Genomic DNA, 26,237 nt, shown 5'->3' with positions numbered 1-26,237 from the left:
TTTATGCTTCTCAGGACCTAACAGCATGCAGGGTTACCAAATATATGACTAAATAAGAACAATGTAATAAGAACTGTATTGCTTAAATGGACTGACTATTTAAATAGATGTTTTAAGTCTTGTCATTGTATTTGATGGATATTCAGATACTCTTCAACTTACGATCAGGGGTAGTATTCACTTACCTTCACTACTGGTTCGCAAATGTGAGCATGTGAGCTTGCTTCGCTCGCACATGCCACCTCCACACATGCACAGAAGCTTCCATGCATGCACAGAGGGTTAAAAACAGGACGTGATGATATCCGGGTGAGTGGGCAGAGCCTCCCGTAGCTGCCACTACCAGTTTACCCGAACCGGATAGAACCGGCTGAATACCACCACTGCTTACGACCATTTATTTAGCAACTATTTGAAGTTACAATGGCACTGAAAAAACTGGCTTACAATTGGTCCTTGCACTTATAACCATTGCAGTATCCCCACGGTCATGGGATCAAAATTGGGGTGCTGGTCAACCAGCATGTATTTATAGCAATAGCGTTTAGACTTATATACCACTTGCTTTACAGCCCTCTCTAAGCAATTTACAGATAGTCCCCAACAATCTGGGTTTTCCTTTTACAACCAGAAGGATTGAAGGCTGAATCAACCTTGAGCCTGTCAGGATCAAACTGCAGGCAGTCAGCAAAAGACGCCTGGAGAGCGGTTGGAGGGCCAGTCTCGCTGAATCTGATCGAACACTGGTAAGGTCGCATATTAAGGCCTACCTAGTGGCGATGGAGACGGCAAAGTCTAACTACTTTTCCGCCTCTATTGCGTCATCAGGGAATCGTCCGGCTGCCCTGTTTAGGGTGACCCGCGCCCTGCTCCATCCAGGAGTGCGGGAGGATCCCTTAGAAGGCAGGGCGGAGGATTTCGGACAATACCTGTATGACAAAATCGCCCAGATCCGGGGGGATTTGGACTCTGACTGGGTAGATCAGGGCAGGGTGACGAGGAATAGTCTTGAGAATGTTATCTGGGAGGAGTTTGATGCTGTGACTCCTGATGATGTGGACAGGATTTTGGGGAGACTTAGTGCGGCCACATGTTTACTGGACCCGTGTCCCTCCTGGTTGGTACTGGCTTCCCGGGAGGTTACACGAGGCTGGCTCCAGGGTGTTATCAACGCTTCGTTGAGTGAGGGTTACTTCCCCACCGCCTTGAAAGAGGCGGTGGTGAGGCCTCTCCTCAAGAAGCCGTCCCTGGATCCGGCAATATTGGCCAACTATCGTCCTGTCTCCAACCTTCGCTTTATGGCGAAGGTTGTTGAGAGTGTGGTCGCACGACAGTTTCCGCAATTCCTGGAGGAAACATCTTATCTAGATCCGTTCCAGTCGGGTTTCAGGTCTGGGCACAGCACAGAAACGGCATTGGTCGCGTTGGTTGATGATCTCTGGAGGGCTCGGGACAGGGGTTGTTCCTCTGTTCTGGTCCTGTTAGACCTCTCAGCGGCTTTTGATACCATCGACCATGGTATCATGCTGCACCGGCTGGAAGAGTTGGGGGTGGGAGGCACCGTGTTGCGGTGGTTCTCCTCCTTTCTCTCCGACCGGTCGCAGTTTGTGTTGGCAGGGGGGCAGAGGTCGACCTCAAGGCCTCTCATTTGTGGAGTGCCGCAGGGATCGGTCCTCTCGCCCCTTCTGTTCAACATTTATGTGAAGCCGCTGGGTGAGATCATCCGTGGCTTTGGGGTGAGATACCACCAGTACGCTGATGACACCCAGCTGTACATCTCCACCCCAGGCCACCCCAACGATGCCCTTGAAGTGATGTCCCAGTGCCTGGAGGCTGTACGGGTCTGGATGGGGAGGAACAGGCTCAAGCTCAACCCTTCCAAGACTGAGTGGCTGTGGCTCCCGGCATCCCGATATAGTCAGTTGACTCCATCACTGACTATTGGGGGCGAGTCATTGGCCCCCACAGAGAGGGCTCGCAATCTGGGAGTCCTCCTGGATATGCAGCTGTCCTTGGAGGAACATCTGACGGCTGTAACCAGGGGGACCTTTTGTCAGGTTCGCCTGATTCGCCAGTTGCGGCCCTTTCTTGATCGGGATTCCCTGTGCACAGTCACTCACGCCCTCGTCACCTCTCACCTTGACTATTGCAACGCTCTCTACATGGGGCTCCCCTTGAGGAGCACCCGGAGGCTCCAGCTGGTCCAGAACGCAGCAGCGCGGGTAGTGACGGGAGCAGCATGGCGCTCCCATGTAACACCGCTCCTGCGCGAGCTGCACTGGCTCCCAGTTGTCTTCCGGGTGCGCTTCAAGGTGTTGGTTATCACCTTTAAAGCGCTCCATGGCATAGGGCCTAGCTATCTCCGAGACCGCCTGCTGCTACCAACGACCTCCCATCGACCCGTGCGCTCCCACAGAGAGGGCCTCCTCGGGGTGCCATCAGCCAGACAATGTAGGCTGGTGACCCCCAGGGGGAGAGCCTTCTCTGTGGGGGCACCTACCCTCTGGAATCAGCTCCCCCCAGAGATAAGGAGAATCCAAGACCTCAGTGCCTTCCGTCGCGCCCTTAAAACCCATTTATTTAAACAAGCCGGGCTGGCTTAAGATGAAATTTTTAACTGTTTTTAAATGTTTTAAACGTTTTTAATTGGTAAATGAGTTTTAATTGGGCCAAATTTATATATCTTTTAATTGTTTTTAATATTTGTTCTGCATGTTTTTTTAATCTGGCTGTACACCGCCCTGAGTCCTTAGGGAGAAGGGCGGTATAGAAATCCAATATAAAATAAAAAATAAAAATAAATTTATGATAGTCATAAGGTCATGTGATCACCATTTGTGACCCTCACAGCCAGCTTCCAACAAGCAAAGTCAATTTGCTTAATGACTGTGATTCATTAATTGCAGTAATTCACTTAACCATTTTTTAAAAGTTTGTAAAATCAGGCTCAACTCACCAAAAAGAAAGAACATCTGTGACTAAGAATGACCTCCTGCTATTTGACATACATGTAACCCTGCAATTGATTCCATCTCTAAAATTTAAGCAAAGGTTTAGGCCATGTCCTACAATTGGCAGTTTCCTTTCAGTACTTAGACATCCAGATTTTGTGATTGCCTTGACACTGCCTGTTGTATGAAAAGTTAAAAGTCTCAGCCAATATTAAAGACTCTCATTCATGAAATTCTTTCAGATAAAGGCTTTTGCCGGTAATAGATATGAGCAATCAGCATGCCTAAACTCTCAGATTCCACCTACCCCTTTCTGTGTTCACTTTTGTTCCACTTAGCAAAAGGAACATGAGTAGCAGGATCAGTTAGAATTCCACAAGATAGTAATCTGGAACATTGCTTGAATTCATGTAGGAAGCTTTCATGTTATAGGATATCAACCAGATATCAATATTTACCATATAATTTATAATGAGTCAAGAAAAAAAAATAAGAACAATTCTATTTCATCAGGCCAAGGCGTAGCTTAGTCCAGTATTTTCAACCAGATTTTTTTTTTTTATTCATTATTTAAATGTGTATGGCAGCCCACTTTTTTTTAAACATGTGATTCTGGGTGTAACATTTACAAATAGACAATAATAAAGATAATTTAAAAACAACACATAGCATCCAGGGTGGCTCAGAAACAAACAAGCATACAACTACGCTATCAAGATAGACTCATTCATGGACACACTGCCCATATACCATTTATTTAAAAAGACATTCCTTTATTTCAGAAAGCTGTCCTTTAGGCTTATTTAATTATTTGTTTTTGGGGTTTGTACTTAAATTTTCCTTTATAAGGAAAAAGTTATAAACAATTAAAAATATATCCTAATGAACCTCTTTCAGATGTGCCCCATTTTCTAATTTCTCCTTTATTTTTTGCATGCCACCAGAATCCTATTAGATAAAATGGTTTCTAGGTGATACAGTATGTCCACCCTGTTGGTCTTTATGTGTCAGGCTTAATAGCACCATCTCAAAAGCCTGACAGTGGGTATTTGTTTGTTTGTCTGTTTTTTGTTTGCTTTGAGGCGGGGTCTCTCTCCCTCTTAACACAAAGAAAATCAGGAGTTTCCTCATGCCTTCCTGTTTTAAAGCTCATATTTTTCAAATGATTGCCACATATTTTCTTCAAGGACATTTCTATGTTCCTTTACACAGGACAAGCAGAAATAACTGGAGATAGGTGGGCCCCTCAAATAACTCCATCCTGCACCATAAAGGGCTTCATAGATAATAACCATCATCTTGAACTGACCCCAAAACATACTGGAAGACCTTTTGGATGCTCAGAAGCAGAAAATAGAGACATGCCTGTGTCCACTAATGTTCTTCTGCAACTCATATTTGAAGGCATGCTACTTTTAAAGCCAGTATAATGGCCAAAGCTACAGTCAAGATTAATGAATTGCCCAAGTGTCTTCTTTTAATCTAAACAGATACCACTCATACAGAAGAAAGATGTGGAGAACCAAAGTTTAGGGTTTAGAGGTTTAAAGAACCAAAGATTTGCAAATTTTTGAAATGTTCTCTATGGGTAAAGCAGTGGTGAAATCCAAATTTTTTTACTACTGATTCTGCGGGCGTGACTTGGTGGGCATGGTGTGGCTTAATGGGTGTGGCTTGGTGGGCGTGGCAGGTGAAGGATACTGCAAAATCTCTACTTCCACCCCACTCCAGGGGAAGGATACTGCAAAATATCCATTCCCACCCTACTCCAGGGGAAGGATACTGCAAAATATCCATTCCCACCCCACTCCAGGGGAAGGATACTGCAAAATATCCATTCCCAGCCCACTCTGGGACCAGCCAGAGGTGGTATTTGCCAGTTCTCCAAACTACTCAAAATTTCCACTATTGGTTCTCCAGAACCTGTCAGAACCTGCTGGATTTCACCCCTGGGGTAAAGTCCTTTTGGAGGAACCAAACTATATAGACCAAAAAAGCCAGAACATATCTGAGGATCCTGGCATGCTTACCACAGGTGACAAATATATACAGTATTCTAAATAATACCCTACAAAACTGCTATATTTTAGAAATAACTTTTTTCTTTATTTTGTTTTTGTTTCAGAATTATATACTGAACATCCAACATTACGAAAATATCCAACATTTGAAACATGACCTCAGTTATCAATAGTCAAATAAGTTCTCAGCTCTTGGTACATTTTCATCAGGCTATTCCTTTGTATAATTCACCCTTCCCCACTATGAGACCCTTCAGCTCTATTAGACTAAGTCTCCATAAACCATTACCAGGCCAAGGAAGAGTGATTCATTGGCTTTTATCAAACCCCTAAAGTTCCTGACCTTCTATACTGAGATTTCCCTTTCAAATTTAAATCCCTAGTTAGTCACTCTTTGTAAGATATAAAGGTAGACAGAAAATATATCTTGGGAAGATCTAGGTATGTTTTATAATAGTTCATTAAATAGTTTCTTAGGGATGAGTATATATTCTCTATCATAAACAAGGATGTTGAAATGAAGAATGGATGATGAGAGGGATGACGAATAAATGTTTTTAGGAAAAGAACTAAAAAGTACTCTTTCAAAGTCAGATGAGCATATTTCCAAAAGTGTTCCCTTTCTTAATTCTATGCATTTTCGCTACTTTTTAAACCTAGCTTCAGCCATCAACACAGGAGTTCTAGCAAAACAACAGCCTTGATCCCATAAGGCTAAATTATGCGACCATAAGGCATATTAAGATTTTGCCTTTATTCTAACATCAAAAGCAATGTTATCTGCAATATTTGCTGTTTTAGAGACCAAATCTGTTGAAAGTCTACTGAGACAAACATGTGGAACTTAAAATTATTTTTTTTAAAAAAACTCTGGAGCCTTTTGTATTGTGGCCAACAATACAATACTCAGGCTTTTGCTTTAATAAGGAAAAGAATTATGCATAAAAATTATTATAGGTCAGAGTTTCATTCCACAGTACTTAAACTTTTGTCTCCCTTTAGGAACCATGTACCAGCAGTTTTATTTGTCCAAGGAGTCATAAACCATCAAAAAGATAGGAAACAGTCTGATAAAGCCATTCAGCAATGGCAAGAGCCCAGAAATCTACAAAGATGGAAATAGAGGAGTAATCTTTTATCTCTTTAAAGAATATCTTAACTAGATCAATTGTGTGTACATCATAAGGTATAGTTAATGTTTGCTTGAATTTAAAAGATTTCTTACAGATTATGTTCATTGCATGAGTTTCTCTCATAGCTGGGTTATAAATAAAGGTGCTTGCTTATGAGACAGACAAGATTCATTCTGTGCTCACGGAGATTCATCCTAACAAAACTAAGGTAATGGAAACCCATTGATTTTGTGATTAATCAGATGGTTAGTTGATGGGAAAAAAGAAGCTTTGATTCTAAGGAAAGTACTTAGTTGGGTGTCTTTCTAGAACAGAAAGAAACAAAAAATCGTAGCTGATCTAAAATGAATGAGGCAAAATTAGCTTTCGGCAGCTGCTGGCCAAAATAAGTGCTATTGTGTAGCAAGTCCTGATTAAATTCAATGAGCTGGATCACCACTTCTGCTCATTAATTCTAAATAAAGAGCCAGTTTCTCATAAACCGTTCAATGAGAAAGTACTCCGTGTAAAACAAACTTAGTTTAGGAGATAAACATAGTAACCAATGACTGAAATTCGTGATGAAACTGCAAATTCTAGCTAACAAAGCAACCAGGTCATTAGAAAGACAGATAATTTATGTTTCTGTGCTTTGTTACAATTTGTGGATCATATGAGTGATACATAGCCCTTTTGCCTTGACTTCTGGATAGTAAGCATTTTTTTTAAAGATGGCCTTTGTATAGAGAGATTTTCTTTAAAGTTAGAAGCAAGAGAAAGTAGTTGTGACAAAAAATAGCCACTGTGTCAAATTGAAAACAAATGTAGAATGGCTACATATTGGACTAAGTATAGGAGGACTCACATTCACATCAGCCATGAAAGCTTACTGGGTGGCTTTGGGCAATCTTTTTCAGCCCAACACAACTCACAAGATGGTGTTGGAATAAAAATCTAATATGTAAGCTGCCCTGAGTTTCTACAGAAAATACAGGCTCTAAATCTAACTAGGTAATAATAATTATTTGCCTTTGTAAATTGCTTTTTGGAATTCATATGAATAAGGCATGAAGATAAATATCCTACTACAATGTGTTCATATGACAACAAATTCTTACAGATTCAATATGGTGGTAAGCATGTTAACTCAGAAATATGATTTCAGTGAGGCTTTCTCTCTCAGCATTATACACAAATTCAGCCTCAGACTATTTCTCAATGTGTTTAAAATTAAAGTCTGAGACAGTATATTTTTTTTTCTTTGGGGAACTGTGCTGTATTCAAAATATAAAACTCACTATGACCAAATCAATATTTGTCATTCAAGGAAAAATTAAAATATGAAAAAGGTTATTTCAGTATCTCTTTACAAAGAGTTTCCCAATTATTGCTATCTGTAATGGAGAAAAAACAGTGTAAGCGTGAGAGGGTGGGTTGCCCAGAAAATGGCCAGCAGCTGTGCTACATTCATCCTGTTTCTTTAAGACTTCTCCCCAGAAAGCAGGGCAACTATAAAAGCTGTGCTGAGAAGAGCTGGGGTGGTCACGTCTGTGAGAGAGAAGAGAGACAGAGCAAAAGGTGTGTGTTAATGTGTGGAAGTAAAGCAGCTTGAAAGAGAGAGTTTTCTCTATCAGTATTCACTAGGAATGGTAGGATTCACAAGGAGTAATAGAGTAGTAGGAGTGGAGAAGAGTAGGGGTGAGTAGTAATAGCTTGTGAATGCTTGTGTGCAGGTTTCCCTAGAGACTTGTGCTGGTTCTTGGGTGTGTTGAGCCAACTGAATTGGATATACTTAAAAGAACCTGTGATAAAGTAATAGTGGTGGATATCCAACACAAGTTACCAAACACACAAGTGGAATTGGCTTAAACTCAAGGAATTCATTAAATACTCCATGAAAAGAGAACAAACCTTGGTAACAAAAGGAAGGGAGTTTGGCCTTGCAATGCTCAGGCTTTGCAGGCAATATCCAACATCCTGGGCTGCAGAAACCAGACATCTCACTACAGCCTACGCCAAACAGACATGGGAAAAGGCAGAAGGGACTGATTCTCCCTTAGAAGAGATTACTACTTTAGTAGAGACATATATCCAGGGGTGGGTTCTACTTACCTTTACTACTGGTTTGCAACAGGGCCGCGCGCAGAAGCATTTTGGTGACGTCGGGGTCAGTGGGCGGGGCCTCCTGCCAGTTTTACTACCGGTTCTATAGAACCGGTGTGAACCAGGGGCAACCCACCACTGCATATATCTACTCTACACCACTAATTAAACCAAAGAAGAAAGCAGACCGACCAGAAACCAGGCTAGGCTCTGATACCATTACAAAAATGTTGAAGTCATAGCAAGAAGAAAGGCTTTGATTAATTAAAAGAGCAACTTTGGGGGAAGACAGAGAGGAAAGAGTCTAGAATGTAAAAAGTGTAAAAGAAAAGCAAGAAGAGAAGAGGATGGGGAGCTGATACACTTCCAGAAGGGGCACATTCAACTTTAGGATTTTCAGAACATATAGTAGAGGAGGTGGTACATAAAAGACATAAAACTCCCTAAATTGACAGAGGAAGAAGACATAGAAGCTTACTTTACTACGTTTGAAAGAATTACTACCTCTTGTAATGGCCTGAGAATGAATGGGTGGTCAGAATTGCCCCATGTTTAATGGGAAAGGCTATGAGACTTTATAAGTCTTCCAGTGAGAGAGGTAATGGATTAATACTATGTTAAAGGGATATTATACAGGTGTATAGTGTAAACCCTTATACCTATAGACAAGGGTTTAGGAGTTACACATACAGCAAACACCAAGGGATTTGTGAGTTTAGACTTTTCTGTATCTTCTTATTGCTAACTAACTGTCAACTAGGTTTGCATGGCCCAGATCTGGTAGCATAGCTCAGCTCAAAAGTTTCGAACTTCAAACTGAAGTTCTAGGACAAGGATATTTACTTCTTTGCCCTGTAGTTATTTGATCAGCAGAAGATGATATTGTGGTATTAATTCCCTCAAAATGTGAAGTTATAATAATAAACCTGTTTTGATGCATGTTAACCTGAGAGTAAGTTTTATTGAACACGAAAGACTCTTGTCAGCATAATATTGAGCAAAGTTTGATAAAGGCTTGCTTCAATTAAATTACAACTGACTGTCAACAATCAAAGCAGTCAGCTTTATTTTCATTAGAAAGGAAGTCAGTTTGCCTATTCACTATTGGGCATAATTTTACTCCTAATTTTTGTGAGAAGTTTAACTTCAACCTAATCTAAATTAGAATGTGTTCACTGATTCCAGTTCACTGTATGCAAAGTGTCATAAGAAAAATGAAATTGTTCACAATGATCAACAACATTAGAAATGAAGGAAGATTTAATATTGCCAATATTAAATATTGCCAATGGCTTAACGCTTTTTAATTGTTTAATTTTAATTTGTTTTTAAAAACAGGGGTATTTTAATTAGTATGGGCCAAATTTATTTAATACGTTTTAAATTGTTTTTTTTAATTTTGTATTGTATGTGTTTTATCTTGTTCACCGTCCTGAGTCCTTCGGGAGTAGGGTGGTATATAAAACTAAATAAACTGAAACTGAAACTGAAACAAAGTTCAGTTCTCATATATATAAAGAAAAATGAGATTCTGAGAATATGCAGAATGTCTTCACACATCTTTATAATTGTTTTTTCATGATCAAGGTGCTAAGTTTTAAGGCTGGAGGGTTTCTTTCTCTCTGGAAAAAAAATTAAACAAGTGTGGTCAGATACTTAAACAGTATGTATTTAGTCACCAAATTTTTAAAATTAATTTATCTTTATACATTTCTGTCAAAAAAGGGAGGAAGAGGAGAAGAAAGAGAATGAAAGTTTCTATCACCTTCCTTATCTTGGGCTTATTCATTCTGCTTCTTGAGGCTAACCCAGGAATCAAGGTGAAAATTACACAAAAAGCGTTGGACTATGGTGAGTATGGAAAAAATATTTGGAATTATGGCTATGTTGTAACCTTCAGAAGAATGAGTGCACCAGAGGACATTTAATCAAGATGTTGAACCAAATGCCAACCCTGATTGTACCAGTTAACATTGTTAAATAATGTATCTTCCCATTAAGATTTCCTCTGAGTTCTTACAAGAAATGTGGGATATCATAATTGGTTACACAATCAGCCAGATGTTAGGCTGGATTTGGCATTTTTATCCACCTATTGAGTCCTTTCCAAAGATGTGGGGTAGGTAGATGTTATTTAAAGATATAATTGCAGCAAGTAAAGCTGCCTTTTGCAATTGATTGATGGTGATTTTGCCATTAGTGATGGTGTTCAAGTGGTTGATTTAACCTTGGTGAAATTGGCAGCATATAATTTTAATAAGTGGCCCTCCACTGTTTTGGGATTGCACCCAAACCACCTATTACTATTAATACTCTCTCTGCTTTCATTTGCCACAGTTGTTTACTTTTCCTTGTAAACCTCTGTATTTTGTGATTTTCTCCACTGCAATACTGCAGTATCCACTATCCAAACTTTTGTGTCATTATATTATTCAGTAATAAAATAATGCATGGCCGCCAATCACTATTAGGAGATCTTTAATAGCATTTTGCATAGGATGGACCAAAGCATTTTCAAAATATTTTAGTAACTTAAAATGCAATAAGTCATTCCTAGCAACCACTCCAGGCTGATAAAAACATAGAAGCAGAGTAAGAAGTAACACACATTTCTATAAATTACTATTTCAGTGAACATATATGTTGTATGCTTATAGGTAATCAATTTGGAGTAGAGCTTCTGAAGCAGAAATTAAAAGGAAAGACATTTGAAGATTGGAATGGAGAATCTACATATTGGTTTTTTGCACTCAATTACACAATTTCAAAGTAAGAAATATTTTCATAACAGGGCCCTTTAGTATAGCTCGGTGTTAAGTACTTCCAATGGTTTTCTTTCCCCCTCATTAATTTCACAACTCTGTCTATGAGCAAGCACTGTTTTAATACAGATTTCTCAAAGTTCCAGTTCTTTACTACACCCAGAAAACCCATTTGATTCCTTTTTTTGTCCAGCTTTAGTTTTGAAATGGGTGAATAAATGTAGGTATTCTTTCTGCACTTATTGGAATCTGGTTTCCAATTGAAGAGATTAACTGGTATGGCTATCTTGTAGCCATCTCCCAGTTTCTGATTAATGTTTCATATAGCCCAATTTAGTAATGTGCCTCTCTTATCGTTCTATTATGGGCAAGTTTCAACAGCCATTTTTAATCTGTATAAAATTAAGCTGGTAATCTCAAAGGATGGTAGAAGATTCAACTGGTTTGAGTCACTAACTGAGCAAACACAGCTTTGCTTTCAACAACACAGAGATATATATTCAGGCACTGAACACAGAAGGCCTAGCTATTCTCTTACACAAATATGCCCAACTGCTTAAAAATATACAAGAAAAACTATCAAGTGATAGGTCCCCTGGGGCAGCATTCTTTTTAAATATCCTGGTTGAATTATAACTGGTTGTCTGGAAACTTGAGACCAAGTTTTTTTGGGGATTTGAATAGTCAGCATCTTACCTGTGATACTGTGACCCAGAGGTGTTTTTCAAAAGGCAACTTGGCTTTCTTGGTGTTCTTTCTTGCTCTTGTGGTCAGCAAATCACCCATCACATGAACAGGACTCCAGGACACTCATCACCTGAACAGGAAAGTCCAGTTGCCTTTTGAAAAACACCTTTGGGACAAGCATGACCTGGACAGTTTAGAATTTCAATAGATATTTAGCTATTCATTTGTGATACTATGAAAAAAAGTGTGTTATCTTTATCTTTGTTGTATGCAGTTATAGGGCAAGTCGCCCAAAGCCATTTTCTAAGCTTGGCAGAATACAAATATAACAAAATAGCTGGACGCCCGTGCTTCGCTACAAAACTATGTGATTGGTGTGATAAATTGACACTTAAAGCCTGAAACTTAATGTAGAATAAGGCAACTGGCAGTTGGAACAGAGGAGGAATAGAATGTCCCAACCCGCAGGCCGGATGAGTCATGTGATGGCCATGCCCACGCCTGGTTTAGCGAAGGGGTAGCAGTTCCTTTCAGGTGGGGAGAGGGAGTAGAACATCTAACTCCTTAGCATCAGAGCATGTGAATATAATACTGTATATGAAATACTAATGATCTTATGGTCATTTTGAAATGACCATCCTTTCTTAGCGAAACCTAGAAGCCAAGAGGAACATACATGCCAAATTTCAAGTTTGTAAGTTTTACCATTCTGGAGATTTCATGATAGTCTGTGGTATTTGGTTTTTATATATATAGATTAAATAAATAAATGTAGTTTGGTTAGTGTCTTCTAAAAAGAAATCACATGTAGAGTCCACTGAGTTCTGCGATACTAGGAAAAACAGATACAAGTGCATGATACAAAATCTGTAGGTGCTTAGTGTTTCACCAGAAATTGGATGGTGAGTTATACTATTCCTGCTAGCCTTACCTATTTTCATGGATTGTGGTTTAAATCAAGCTAACATAATTTTGGTGTTTGACAGGATAAGAATTGATAACATGGAGTTGCCCAATACATCCTTGTCGCTCATCTCTGGCACTGGAATTAAACTATTAGTTGAAAATGCTTCAGCAATAGCTACTGCAGATTGGAGCGTGGAGACCTGGCTATTGTAAGTGGAATAATGAAGGCAAGACATTAATACCGTGTCAGCTTTACAAATTCAAATGCTTGCACACATTTTATAAAGCACAAATAACAGTCCCAGGAGGAGGAGGTGGAAATGCAAGTCTTTTATTCCATTGTGGTCCTATCAAAAAATGTTCCCCAAAGTGGCTGTTTGAATCAAGACAGGAGGGACATTGTCAAGGCAGAATGGTGAAAGTACCGTGAACGTACTAGACAACCACAAAGGCATGATTATATTTTAATTTTAAAAATTCACCAGTATTGCAAAATAATTTTTTAAAAACTAGGTTTATGTGCTTCATCTTGAGTTCGAAGAAGGGTGTTGCAAAGGGATAAAAACTTCTGCCTTCTTGCAAGATAAGACAGTCTGCCTCTTGAAGAAATACATATTTAGACATATTTAAGCCTTAAAAACTCCAACTTCTAAATTGGAAACCCTGGATTAATTAAAAAGATACTTTTATCCTGGCTGACATAGAAAATAGGGAGATTCAGGAAGTAAGGAGAACAAGCAGTTAAGGGGAGCAGCTGCATCCTGCTGCCCTCAGCATCAACCTAACAATGATCTTATTCTGCCTAAAATAGAACCAACTTTGTAAGAATGCAGATATTTACCCACTGAATAAATCTCAGGAGGTTGCAGGTTGTCCTCAATTTACAACAGTTTCTTTAGTGACCATTCAAAGTTAAAACGGCACTGAAAAAAGTGACTTATGGCCATTTTTCACACTTATGATCATTGCAACATCTCTATAGTCACGTGATCAAAATTCAGATGCTTGGCAATTGTCTCATATTTATGACACTTACAATGTCCCAGGGTCATGTGATCACCTTCTGCCACCTTCTGACAGGCAAAGTCAATGGTGAATCCAGATTCACTTAAAAATTGGGTTACTAACTTTAACAACTGCAGTGATTCACTTAACAATTGTGGCAAGAAAGGTTGTAAAATGGAGCAAAACTCACTTAGCAACAGAAATTTTGGGCTCAATTGTGGTCATAAATTGAGGACTACCTGTACATTCTTTTGAGTAGGTGAGTTGCTTTTCTGGTAGGTGTTTCTGGTGTATTTAGGCATAGCTTAGATTTTGCATCAACTTTCCATAATTTAGTACTATCCAGAGATGTCAACAAGAAATGGCTGAAGTTGTAATGTGATGCATCTGAAAGGCAGGCTTTGAAAAAAAAATAGCTATGTTGCTTGCTAAAAAGAACCCATCTTCATGTGTTCTTCAGCATAAGCTTTCCTGGCATTTTATTTTTTTTATTAACTTTATTAAATTTCAAAGAGAAATAAAATATAAAATAAAAGGAAAAATGGGAGGACAAAGCGAAAGAAGTTAAAAAACAACAAGAAAATTAAAAAGAAAAAGTTGATTTCTGACTTTCTTCAGTATAGATACTGAAATATATAATAAAGTAACCCCTTAGTCTAAGGTTAAAACAAAAAAGCAGAAACATCATATGAAAATATAAAATTTAAGCAATCAGAAGTGGAAAGATATACAAATTCCCACAACTGAAGAGTGGATTGTGGAATTAATGGAACTGGCAGAGATGACAAAACTGACTACTTTGATGAAAGACAAACCCTTATCTTGCTTTGTTTCTATTTGGAGATCATTTTTGAATTCCCTGTTTAAGAAAAATAAAAATGAACTTTTAATTTTCGATGATTAGATCTGTTATTCTTATAGAAACATGTATTTTTTATTTTATTAGTCATATATATTATATATTATATGTTTATGTTTAATCTTAGAGGTTATTTTGTTATGTAAGTCTATAGCAATCTTGGCATTTTCTTGAGAACAAGAGGATAAAATGAACATTTGTTGTTTTACTGTCCACAGCAAAGATTCTGGAAGTGCGGCTGTCTTCATTTCAGGAGTAAATCTCACAGCAATTGTAAACGTGTCTCAGAATGTATTCGGTCATTTAAAATTGTCGCTTGACAGCTGTAAAGCAGATGTAGATGATATGGACATCAAATTGAATCAATCTTATAGGTACAGTGGAAAATGTTCTAATTAAAAAATATACTTGCAAGTATTGACCGTAGGATCCCTAAAACAGTTTGATTATCAGTTTTTAAACACTGGTATGTGTAGCTTTTACCATTACAAATAATACAAATAATATATTCCATAATACTACAGAAAGCAAGCCTAGCAATTACTGTAAATTTCTGAAACTCACTTCTGATAGTTCAGCATAATTGATTGAACAAATACAGGAGATTCATTTGATTAAGAAGGAAAAATATGTCTAATGATTTTAATAAGTATCAGGAAATATAAGTCATAGCTTCAAACTCGTACATATGCCAGCAGTTTTTCACTAAAAAAAACCTTCAGATTTATTTGCAATAAATATTCTAAGTAAAAATTGGGAAACATTTAGTAGAAAACTGACACAGGACTTCAGTTATGATTCAATCATGTTCAAGAACATTACAGCTGCTCCCCCCCCACCTAAAATACGGGGATCAGTTTAAAAAATCCAGAATTGTTTAAACATCTAGCTTTGATCAATTTTCCCATATAATAGATGCACGCACAGAAAATTTAATTAACACAATTAACAATATTTTTGCTTTTTTTCAGATGGTTGTATACATATTCTACTGCTTCTCTGGTAAAATCTCTGTGTAGCATGCTGGCCACAAATGTAAGCCACAAGGATTTATTTCATAATGTTCCCTTCCTACATCCAATTTCTTCTAAAAATGTGTTTATTAAAATAAATAACAAAAGCCTTAATACATGCAAAAATGTTATAAGTATTTTCAGTGGTGAAATCCAAATTTTTTTACTGCCAGTTCTGTTGGTGTGGCTTGGTGGGCGTGGTGTGGCTTGGTGGGCGTGGCTTGGTAGGTGTGGCAGGGGAAGAATATTGCAAAATCTCCATTCCCATCCTACTCCAGGGGAAGGATACTGCAAAATCTCCATTCCGACCCCAATCTGGGGCCAGCCAGAGGTGGTATTTGCTGGTTCTCCGAACTACTCAAAATTTCTGCTACCGGTTGTCCAGAATCTGTCAGAACCTACTGGATTTCACCCCTGAGTATTTTGCAGTTTGCAAGTTGTGTACCATTTATGTGAACAAATTACCACAAAGACATTTTCAAAATTAACCCATTAAAAACTATAAAAAGTAGTTTAATGTGGCAATGAATGCTTTCATAAGGCTGTTTAATGTTCATTTGAATAAATAGGATTTATATTTATATGTACATTGTTTGTGCGTGTATAAAAAAAATAGGCATGATTTATTTTGCTCGGATCAGATAGTAGAACAGGAAGATAAGAACCCATCAGTGGCTTAGAAATTAGTTCAAATTACTGTACATGTTGTTATTTATTTAAAACATCTATAGCAAATATTTTCTTGTCTTCATTTTCATCACATATATATTATATCAGAAGATGAGGTCAGACATTCAAAATAAATCACTTGAAATATTCTAAATATCTCATTTGGGATATTTATTGTTCAGCTCCATAATCATCAGAATCATTATCATTTTTGATTTATGGATTGCTGTTGTACATTATATTCTCTGCTTAAATAAAGTCTCTCTGTATAGTGGGGCATTCAATGAATGAATGTATTCAGCTCACTAAAGCAGCCTTTAGATTGTCTAGAATTATAGAGCGAGCTTCCTTTTGAAAGATATCTGGGGCCGTGCTTGGGTATTTTTAAAGAAACATTCTGTTTTGCTTTATTTCTATAGATTTCATTGACAAGGATAAAGCATTTAGAGTGAGATCTATAGTACCAGTTATGTATTTAACTGATTACAACAAATCTACTGTATTCAATTATGTATGGATTTTTAAAATCACTATTCTTCAAATACAGGATAAAGCAAGATATAAGTATAGATAATATAGACTTATGAAGTCTTCGGAATATCTTATTACTAACATATAAGTAAACATTGACTAGAATAATAATTTTTGCTTGCATTCCTATAGTTGTGTCCGCAAGTGAATTTTGTGATCCAAAAGATTAATAAAGACTTCAGCCAATATCCAGGTATATTTTCTGGGTGGTTTTGGCAAAATGAGCTAATGATTTTATGGTAGTTTTTTATGAAACCTTCCACTTCTAGTAGTTTCACCAATGCTATTGTTGAGTTTCTGAAAATAAAAATGATGGCTAGAATGATACTTTTGTATAATTAAAAATATAATAATTTTGGTGCTTGTTTTATAGAATCATAAAATTGAGGAGTCAGAATGGACACCCAGATCTAGTGCAGCCTGCTTCAATGCACAGAAAAATCAGTTAGATGGTGAATGAGAGATGGCTTGTTCTGGTAGAACATTCTGGAGGATGCAGTCTCATCAAAATTATAATCAAAATTATAGTTGATGCTAAATGAACTTATATGGCAGAAATATATAATTTTTGCAAACTTATACTTAAGTAAAGATGCTTACGGTTATGTTGAAAATATAGCTTTACAATATTTATGTAACTATTCAAGCAGTCTCCTGTACTAGTACCATTACTTTTGTAAAAAAAAAAAAAATCATTATCAGGACTAGTTTACATCTTGACTATTGTCACTAAGCATCGTTATCTAATCCTGACAATTTTATCCCATATCCCAACAGTCCAAGCTCAGGTTGGTAACTTTGCAGTAATAGACTATTCCCTGATAAACTCTTCAACTATCTTGGAATCATCAATTAACTTGGATTTAAAGGTAAAGTCTAACATATTTATAATGTACATTTTCTGAAATTGCATTATGATATGTCTGTTATTCACTTGAAGGAATAAGCATCATTTTGCCTCAACAATAACTTTGATGGCAAACCATATCAAAGAGGTATTTAAATATATTAACTAGTGCTATTTTTGCTGCACCTATGATTTCCTACTCTAGCCAGTGGCAACAGTTGTGAAGCCGAAGTAGTCCAAGATTTCAGGGACATCTATTGCATTGCTTTAAATCACAGTTTATTTTTAATTTTTTTTTTAAAAAAAAGTTTGACTTTTGAGTTTCCCATGTTTAGGGTTCTAGAACTGTACTCATTGCTCTGGCCATACAGTATGTCTTATGCTCTTAATTTCAAGGATGCATTTCAATGATCTGGTTCCCTGAAAACTGTTTTAAAGGCCAAAGTTTGCAGTCTATGATATCTTATCATTTCTGAAATCCTTTTCAGGGAACAGTCTATCCAGTGGAAGAAATCACAGAGCCCCCCTTCAAGCCAACTCCCTTTGTTCTTCTGAATGAGAACAACTCTATGTTCTATATAGGAATCTCAGAATATCTCTTGCAGTCTGCTTCACTGGCTTACTTCACTTCTGGTGCTTTTACTATCTCTGCTGAGCAAGAGGAAATGGTAAGTGCAAAACGCTATGTTTTAAAGAAAGGGATGCTATGTATTATTCTACCATTTAAAATCCTGCCGAAGCCCAGCCTTCTCCTTGACATAGTTTACTATGGGCCTTTCTCCACTTGCAACTAATCATGATACAAACATCTCCATGTGAAGCCTGCTTTCTGGCATTGCCTTCATCCCCTCTCCAGCTCATGAGTGAGTGAGACTTCAATTGTCCTGAACAATGCTGGGGCTGGAGCAGAATGTTTGTCCTTGTTCAAATTGGAGCCTGAAAGTAACTGGGAACAAAGGCAAGAGAAGCAAGTTAGGGATTGGCAGGGATACCAAATATCATATAGCTATAGTTTCTGTCTACTCAAGATTGGGTGGACAGTACTTAAGGTCAACAGTTCATAAGGCTGCATGAGATAGGAATTAATGAAGAGAAGGACTTCATCTTGCCAAAGAGAACTGGCTGAAGAAGGGATTTGTCATGGAAAACTGGAGCATTCCTAGAAAGGCCTCTAGGAGTTGCAAACTGTTCTTAGTAATATGAGCCATTTTTTCCATCACATCTATCTGATCTCTTGGCTTTGTATGAACATACTCTATTAGCCCTCTGGAATTTTTTCTTTGACAACTACATTCTGAAACATAGGGATCCTGGAAATTGCAATTGCAACACATCTATTTATTTATAAGTGTACTCTATCAGATGACAGCTCATACAGCACCTCCTGGCTGATGTTCAAAGGAATTCCAAATGGCATCAAGCTTTAATCTTTAGTAATATCTTGAGGTTGGGGTGGGATCTAATGACTTGCTTTCATTTGTGGAACCTTTAGTACAGAACTATTTAATAACTCCTATACTTTAATATTTCTGGGTTTAATTTAAAAACAGCTAAAAATCTGGGAGTTATACACAAGGTGCTCTCCAAATTCATCTTTGTTCATCCATCTTTCTCTCCCTGTCCCCCCCCCCACCCCATTTTCCGTGCTAATTACATTTTCCATCTCCAAGTGGAAATAGAAATAGAAATAATATTCTGCAGGCTTAATTTGCTTATGGCTATCATATGTACTAAAAGCTTCTATTAAACAGAAGTCTTTCTGAACAAAGGTTTAGCAAACTCTATTTGCTAGTAAGAAAATTGAATCAGTACATTCTTTTGAAAAACATGCATTTAGGGAACAATGGGAGAAATGCATTTAGGGAGCTAAATTAAAGACCCCGATAAATAATTGACCTGTCTAGCCTCTGTTGGAACACATTAGATGAAAAGGAGACCATTGTCTCTCCAGATAATTAAGCCCATATAAAGGCACACGATTTTTGTAAGATAACCTAACATGTCATTTCATTTTACAGCTTTCTTCTTATTTCAAGTTAACCACAGATACATTGGAGAGCATCATTCCCACTGTAAGTGTTTTTTATTTCTTCGAAACTTTCTGTTTGCATTTTTAAAACTCTGTTTTAATTTTCCTGAAACTTGGTCTCTACTTTTAAACTCCACAGATTTCTCATATTCATGCAAAGCCACTTCCAGTAATTATGAACATAAGAATCACTGATGCACCTGTGATTAGTCTGTATGACAATAAATCCATCCTGAAGTTTTCTGCTTCTATGGAAGTATTGGCAAAGATGCCAAACTCAACCACCCAATCCATGTTCACCTTGAACATAGTAAGTCTTACAATATCCAATTCTCTCTAGACCTGTTTGTAGGAATATGTGAAGTTATGAGCCATCCTGCAAATTTTTCATCTTACTTAGACTGTTAAGAGCCTCAGTGCTTAGATGTTGGCTATAAAATAGTTCCCTAATCCATCTCAAATCTAACTGTATTCTAAGGACAGGTTATAGGTAACCCAGATGTTTTAGATTAGAACTACAGTATTTTGCCTCATTCACCCTGATGAAAGTTAAAGTTCAAAACAACTGGTTTACTTCTGCCTATATTATTCGAAAGTCACTGAAAAAGTACATGTTATTCATAGCAATTGTTTTCATTTTACATCTCCAAATAAAATAAAATGGAATTTGAGAAAGTTTGGCTGCTTCAATTGCCAGGCTGCTGCTGCAGTCACATGATCCTCAGTATCAATATTCCGTTCTGTGACAATTTCCCAGCCACTCTTGCAATTTCTCAGTCCCTACTCTACCTGGGAGCAGCAGAAGGGAAGGGAAGGGACCTATGTGCATTCTCTTCTGTCCTCCATGCATCTTCTCCAATCTATGTGCACCTCTTATGTATCCTTATGCATCCTTTCCAGCCCATGCTTTCCCCCTGGAGTCCCCCCCCGCCTCCCCCCTTGCATGCCCTATCCCACCGGCATGGTACCTCTCATGCATCTCTGTGCACATTTCCTGACTCATGTCATCCTCCTCATTTGTCCAAACCAACCCACTTGGAATCTCTTGTGCACACCTGTATATCTTTCCTGACCCACATGGCACCTCTCATGCATTCTCTCACATATCCTTCCTCCTAACCAGCACAAACCACACACATTTTCATTTCCTCTCCCACCCGACAGCAGCCACTTACCTGCCTGGCAGGCTTGGACTGGTTGATTTTCTCCCTGCAAGCATTCAATAAGCAAAGTAAATTGGGAAGCCAACAGGAACTCTAGAGAGAAGGAAGGAATTTTCAGAGTTGCAAGATTCTATTAACGTAGCTTTACAATAAGGTAAAATTAACTTATCTAATTGTGTTTCCTGTCTGATCTGCCTGGTAAGGCAGGCCTCAATCTTACCTGTTTGAAAGTGCAATTCTCTAACCATCTCATTTACAGTCCAAGAAACTAGAAAGGGTCCCTTCAGAGCCTCTTGTCCTATCCAGTATTTAGAGGGGGCTATGTGTCTCTTAGCCAACCATTTTCTAGGCAACATCACTTTGCCTCAAATCCCAAGGTCTTTCCCAGATACTATTACAGCAGCTGTCTAACTGTGAAAGAATTACTTACAATATAGTAACCTTTCTTTTTCACAGACAACCAGAACTCATGCAGATTTGACTATATTTAACCGGAGGTTGCTAACTACATTGTGCTTGAACAGGTAAAAACCTTTGTTAGGTTTTTAACCCGTTGTATCCCAAAAGCTATTTAAATTGATTAATCTAGTATTTAAAAGTATGGCATCTTAAAATAAATATAAAAAAGGTCATGCTGCAATTGTATTATGGAACTGTATTTGTGAAATGGAGTACATCAGGTTGAGAGAAAGTAATCTAAGATGTAAATGTAGGAAAGAAGCTTTTGCAATGTACATGGAATATTATGACCAACTCACATTTTACCTCCTCTTTCAAATTGAAACATGATGAATTACTTTAACTCTTATCAAGGAAAATGCACATGAGATTACTCCATTGCTTAGAAAGGGGCTCAAAATTCTGGGATTGGATATGAATGTATGGCTGTATTGATGGGAAATACTGCATACAAAAAATCATTATTGAACACTGGAGTAATTGTGATAGTACACAGCACAGTTGTGAATTTAACAGTAAGATACAATTACTGGTAAAATTTTACTGTATATAAAAAATGAACTTATGGTTTGCATCCTGTACAAGGCTGAACTTTCTTCAATTATACCCTGATACCCATATCTTAAAGATATGTCTTTAAGATAGACATAAATAAGTAAATATATTTACTTTAAAAAATAAATATTTATTTTAAATATATAAATAAATAAATAAATAAATAAACAAATAAACAAATAAACAAAAAACAAATAAAGATAGACTCACAACAGAATACCTTATGCCACCAGGCTTGAAATTTTGGGCTTGGACAACTTAGAACTACACCGCCAATGCTCCGACCTAAGCATAGTACACAAAATTATCTGCTACAATGTACTACCTGTTAATGACTACTTCAGCTTCAACCACAATAATACACGAGCACACAATAGATACAAACTTAAGGTAAACCACTCCAAACTCAATTGCAGAAAATACAACTTCAGCAACAGAGTGGTCAACGTCTGGAATGCATTACCTGACTCTTTGATTATATCGCCAAACCCCCATAACTTTAACCTTAGACTGTTTACTGTTGACCTCACCCCATTCCTAAGAGGTCTGTAAGGGGCATGCATAAGCGCACCAGCGTGCCTTCTATCCTGTCCTACTGTGCCCATTTATTTGTCCCCATTTCCTGTATTCATATCCATATTTATACTTATTCCTGTTATCTCATACATGTTTGACAAACGAAAGAAAGAAAGGAAGGAAGGAAGGAAGGAAGGAAGGAAGGAAGGAAGGAAGGAAAGAAAGAAAGAAAGAAAGAAAGAAAGAAAGAAAGAAAGAAAGAAAGAAAGAAAGAAAGAAAGAAAGAAAGATCTCCCACATTTCACTATCCCACTGCAAACCCTTAAAAAGCAGTTCAGGGGGCTCAGAGGGGAAACTTGACAAAACTTTTGTCAATTTTAGCCAGCGAAAACATGGGAGTAAGAACCTCCCTGTTTGAAAAAAAACAGAAGGGACAAGATGCCATCCTCCCTCTGCTGAATCTATTTTAAAAGTCCAGAATTTCAACAGGTTACTAATGGGGAGGAAGGGAGGGAGGGAGGAGAGGTGGGCTAGGAATGATATCACCTCTGCCCGCTCTCTTGAAACAATGGGTGAGTTGCCCTCACACCTGAGCAAACAGGAAGTGTGGATTGCCCCAGTGTGAATGATTAAGATCATTGAGAGAAATCTGAACCCCAATCTTTCTGATTCAAGACCAATAACCCATCAGCAATGCCACACCGACATTATTATCTTGGTCATGTACAATAATCTCTGCATTATGCTTTCTTTCTTGCAGTTTCCACAGCTCCTTGGCTCATTCCAATGTTGGCCTCTTTGAGGTAAATGTCAGCCTCTAGGAAAAATAAGCAGGTGCAACTTATAGCAGATAGAACTGAATTGCTTACAAAGTATATTACTTTACCTTTTAAATTTTCTTCATGAGAACTATTAAATTCTATAAAATATGCTGTCCTGATTATTGATCCCATAATTTTTTTCTTTTCCTTTAATTTTAACTTTCTTTCCAATAATATTTCAGGACAATTGCCCCTTCCCTTATTATTTTCTTGAGAACTATTTCACTTTATAGTGTTTTATATCTAAAAAATGAAAAAGGAATTTGTGAGATGAAGGACTGAGGGGAATTCTACCACTCAGTTACCATTCTTAGATTCTGCATTTAGTACCTCTTCACAGTTTTCCATTTTCTATCTTTCTACAGGTAAGTAGTGTTGTGGTATTATTATTATTGAGTATATTCACTCTTCACTGAACTGTTTCTAGCATCCTCCACCTTTAGGGTCCTTCTGACATACACACAGAGACACAAACACACAAAGACAGATACACACAGAGACATTTTATACAATTCTTGAGATTCAGCAGCATGCTTCAGCCTGGGAATTTGAATTTTCTTCCATAAGAGGTTAATACTTCATTTTCAAAATAATTTTTTTCAGTACTGGGTAAATGATTGCAACAAATAGTAGTTTATGAGAAATTTTATTAAATAAAATTATGCAAATAAAATAATGTGCAAATATAACATTGTATAGGATTTAGAGAAGGGCTGCAAAAATGGCAAGCAAATAATTTGCAGTCTAAATTAGAAATTATTAGCAAACGTAGAAAGTTGCCTTCTGTATATAGCATCAGGTCACTTTTCTGCTAGAATATCATCCATTGATAATACTGATAAAAATAATCCTGTTTAAACACTGTCATCCCAGTTCTCTTACTAAGGAAAAGTCAACCTTTGTTTTACATTGCAGGCTTCACTTCTGGATAATTTCTTGTCTTACATTTTACGAACTGGAATAATTCCAGCAGCCAATTGTAAGTGTAGCTTCCTCTTTCTTTCTCTCAATTTCTCTGTCTTTAATGACTTGTTTTTAAGACAGCTTCTAATGGGCTAAAGACTGATAAATAATCCTGTAAAGTCTAGCCAGCATGACCATAAATAAAGTATCCAACACTAGAGTGGAGAGGGTAATCAAGAACTTCTAAGACTGGTAGTTAAAATGTATGAGTTGTATAGCTTAGATTTTTTATCCCTGCACAACAGTAACTCAGATTTATATCCATTCATGTGATCAGTACTATACTACCTATCACTACAATTGTCCATGCTGTATTCACAACTGAAGTCAGTGAAATCCAAACAAAGCATAACAACTGCAAAAAAAATTGTGCATCTCAATGCCTCCTTTTTCTGTCTTTAAAATATAATATTACACTTCTTGAAGAAATTATAAACTACTTTCTGAAGAATAAAAAATAAAACAAATGCTAAAATGTTTGTATTTGAGCAATAATATACAACATATTCAGCTTTTAGATTAAGGAATGTATGCAATCGCAAAACCTATTCTAGTCATAACTATTTTAATCTTTTTCTTTCTCTCTTTTTCTATGTTTTATTAAGTTAAACTAAAGGATGGGTTTCCTCTACCTGCCTTGGACCCAATGATTCTTATGAAGCCCAGTATTAGAATTTATGAGGTAAGATTTGGTAATGACTATTCTTATCTTATATCCCTTGAGTGAAAAATAAAAGATGATTAGGATGATATATTTAGATTAGATGATATTTGTCAGAAAGTTGTCATGTGCTTCCAATACAGTGAATTGCTGTTTCATGGAATTTGCTCCATGAAAGAGATAGGTGGTCTCCAAATTTGAGATATGAATAAATAAATGAGTTTTCAGTATGTCCTATTCACCCTCTTTATGACCAAACATACATATAACACCTATCCACAAATATTTGTACTTCTGTAACTTCTGTAACTAAAATATTTATATTATTTATTTATTAAATGTTTACAACTGCCCAACTCACCCACAGTGACTCCATAATACCAATGACATGACAGTTTTTATTTCTTTTTGTCAATCATAAGCTCCTTATTTCTAGAATTCAGTTCACAAAACAGTGAGAAGTGAGATTTCTAATAATCAAGCTGTTATAAACCTGCAATAAAATATGTTTTGTTTATCTTCTTAGGGTTTCTTGCTGATTTCCACTGATATTCAAAGCCTACGATAACGAGGAAATCTTTATCTCCAAGCAAATGTTGACTTTTTTTTTTTACTATAGATGCATAAAGTGCATAAGAGCCAATATGCATTTGTGAGTGAGCAAATTGGTGGATGAAATTTTTAATAGTTCAACCAGAAGTTCAAAAATGCATAGTATATTGGTTTAAGATAGCAACAAACTGAAGGTGAAAATATTGATCCAACACTCTCACAACTAAATATCGGGAATGGGTAATGAATTTCCCCAGTGCACCAAAATGGAGCTGCTCAATTTTGAAGACAAAATCAATAGATTTCACCATTGTGATTTTAGCCAGGAGATGGAGTGATATTAAGTGCACAGATAGTAGTCTCCTGCTTCTAAGTCTACTTTAACACACACACACACTCGAAATTCCCCTCCCTATGCCTTTCAGAGACATTACAGTATCACCTGAGAGCCTCTTGTGGCCTTCAAGAAAATCAAGAAGCAGAGTTGTAGTCCCCAGTCCTACTCCTATGTATTGCCTATCCCTGTTTTATATGGCCAAAAGATTTCTAATTCTAGTATATTATCTGAAACGACAATTTAATTAAGAAAGTTGAAGAATTTGAGAGTTTTGCAAAGCTGTTAGAAACTTTGTATTAGAAATACCATTATTTATTTATGTTCCTTCCTTCCTGCAGTGGAGAAAATCATGTAAGCTTATGTAATATTTTATTGAATTTGTTAACTGGTTTCAAACTAGCCAACGTTTTTTAATATGGTTACAACACACTAGATTAAAAAGAAACCACAATATAATTTAGTACGATGAGTGAATCTAATTTCTGTGTAAGAGAAATGTTTGATAATGGTAACGCTACAACTACCAGACCTGGCTGTAAAAATTGGGGTGTCAGCAAAGAGATATACAACTTTCTTTCTTTCTTTCTTTCTTTCTTTCTTTCTTTCTTTCTTTCTTTCTTTCTTTCTTTCTTTCTTTCTTTCTTTCTTTCTCTCTCTCTCTCTCTCTCTCTCTCTCTCTCTCTTTCTTTCTTTCTTTCTTTCTCCCTTCCTTCCT

The 26,237-nt window shown here is 37.2% G+C and overlaps 1 protein-coding gene across 1 annotated transcript; it reads left to right on the top strand.

Moving 5' to 3' along the window:
• Positions 1–9,871: 9,871 nt before the first annotated feature.
• Positions 9,872–25,978, top strand: BPIFC (BPI fold containing family C). Its single transcript, XM_034403054.2, has 15 exons — positions 9,872–10,038; positions 10,845–10,956; positions 12,623–12,751; positions 14,625–14,780; positions 15,378–15,441; positions 16,752–16,812; positions 17,397–17,488; positions 17,955–18,134; positions 19,485–19,538; positions 19,635–19,805; positions 21,115–21,182; positions 22,949–22,991; positions 23,925–23,988; positions 24,578–24,654; positions 25,160–25,978. Exons 1-15 carry the CDS (start codon positions 9,936–9,938, stop codon positions 25,199–25,201), a joined length of 1,416 nt encoding a protein of 471 aa, XP_034258945.1. The 5' UTR covers positions 9,872–9,935; the 3' UTR covers positions 25,202–25,978.
• The last annotated feature ends 259 nt before the right edge of the window (positions 25,979–26,237 follow it).

The sequence above is a fragment of the Pantherophis guttatus genome, chromosome 7 (assembly GCF_059756535.1).
Source record: "Pantherophis guttatus breed Tessera chromosome 7, ASM5975653v1, whole genome shotgun sequence".
Classification (NCBI taxonomy): domain Eukaryota; kingdom Metazoa; phylum Chordata; class Lepidosauria; order Squamata; family Colubridae; genus Pantherophis; species Pantherophis guttatus.
The sequence above is the reverse complement of the archived record's forward strand: the minus strand, read 5'-3'. Positions and strand labels throughout refer to the sequence as shown.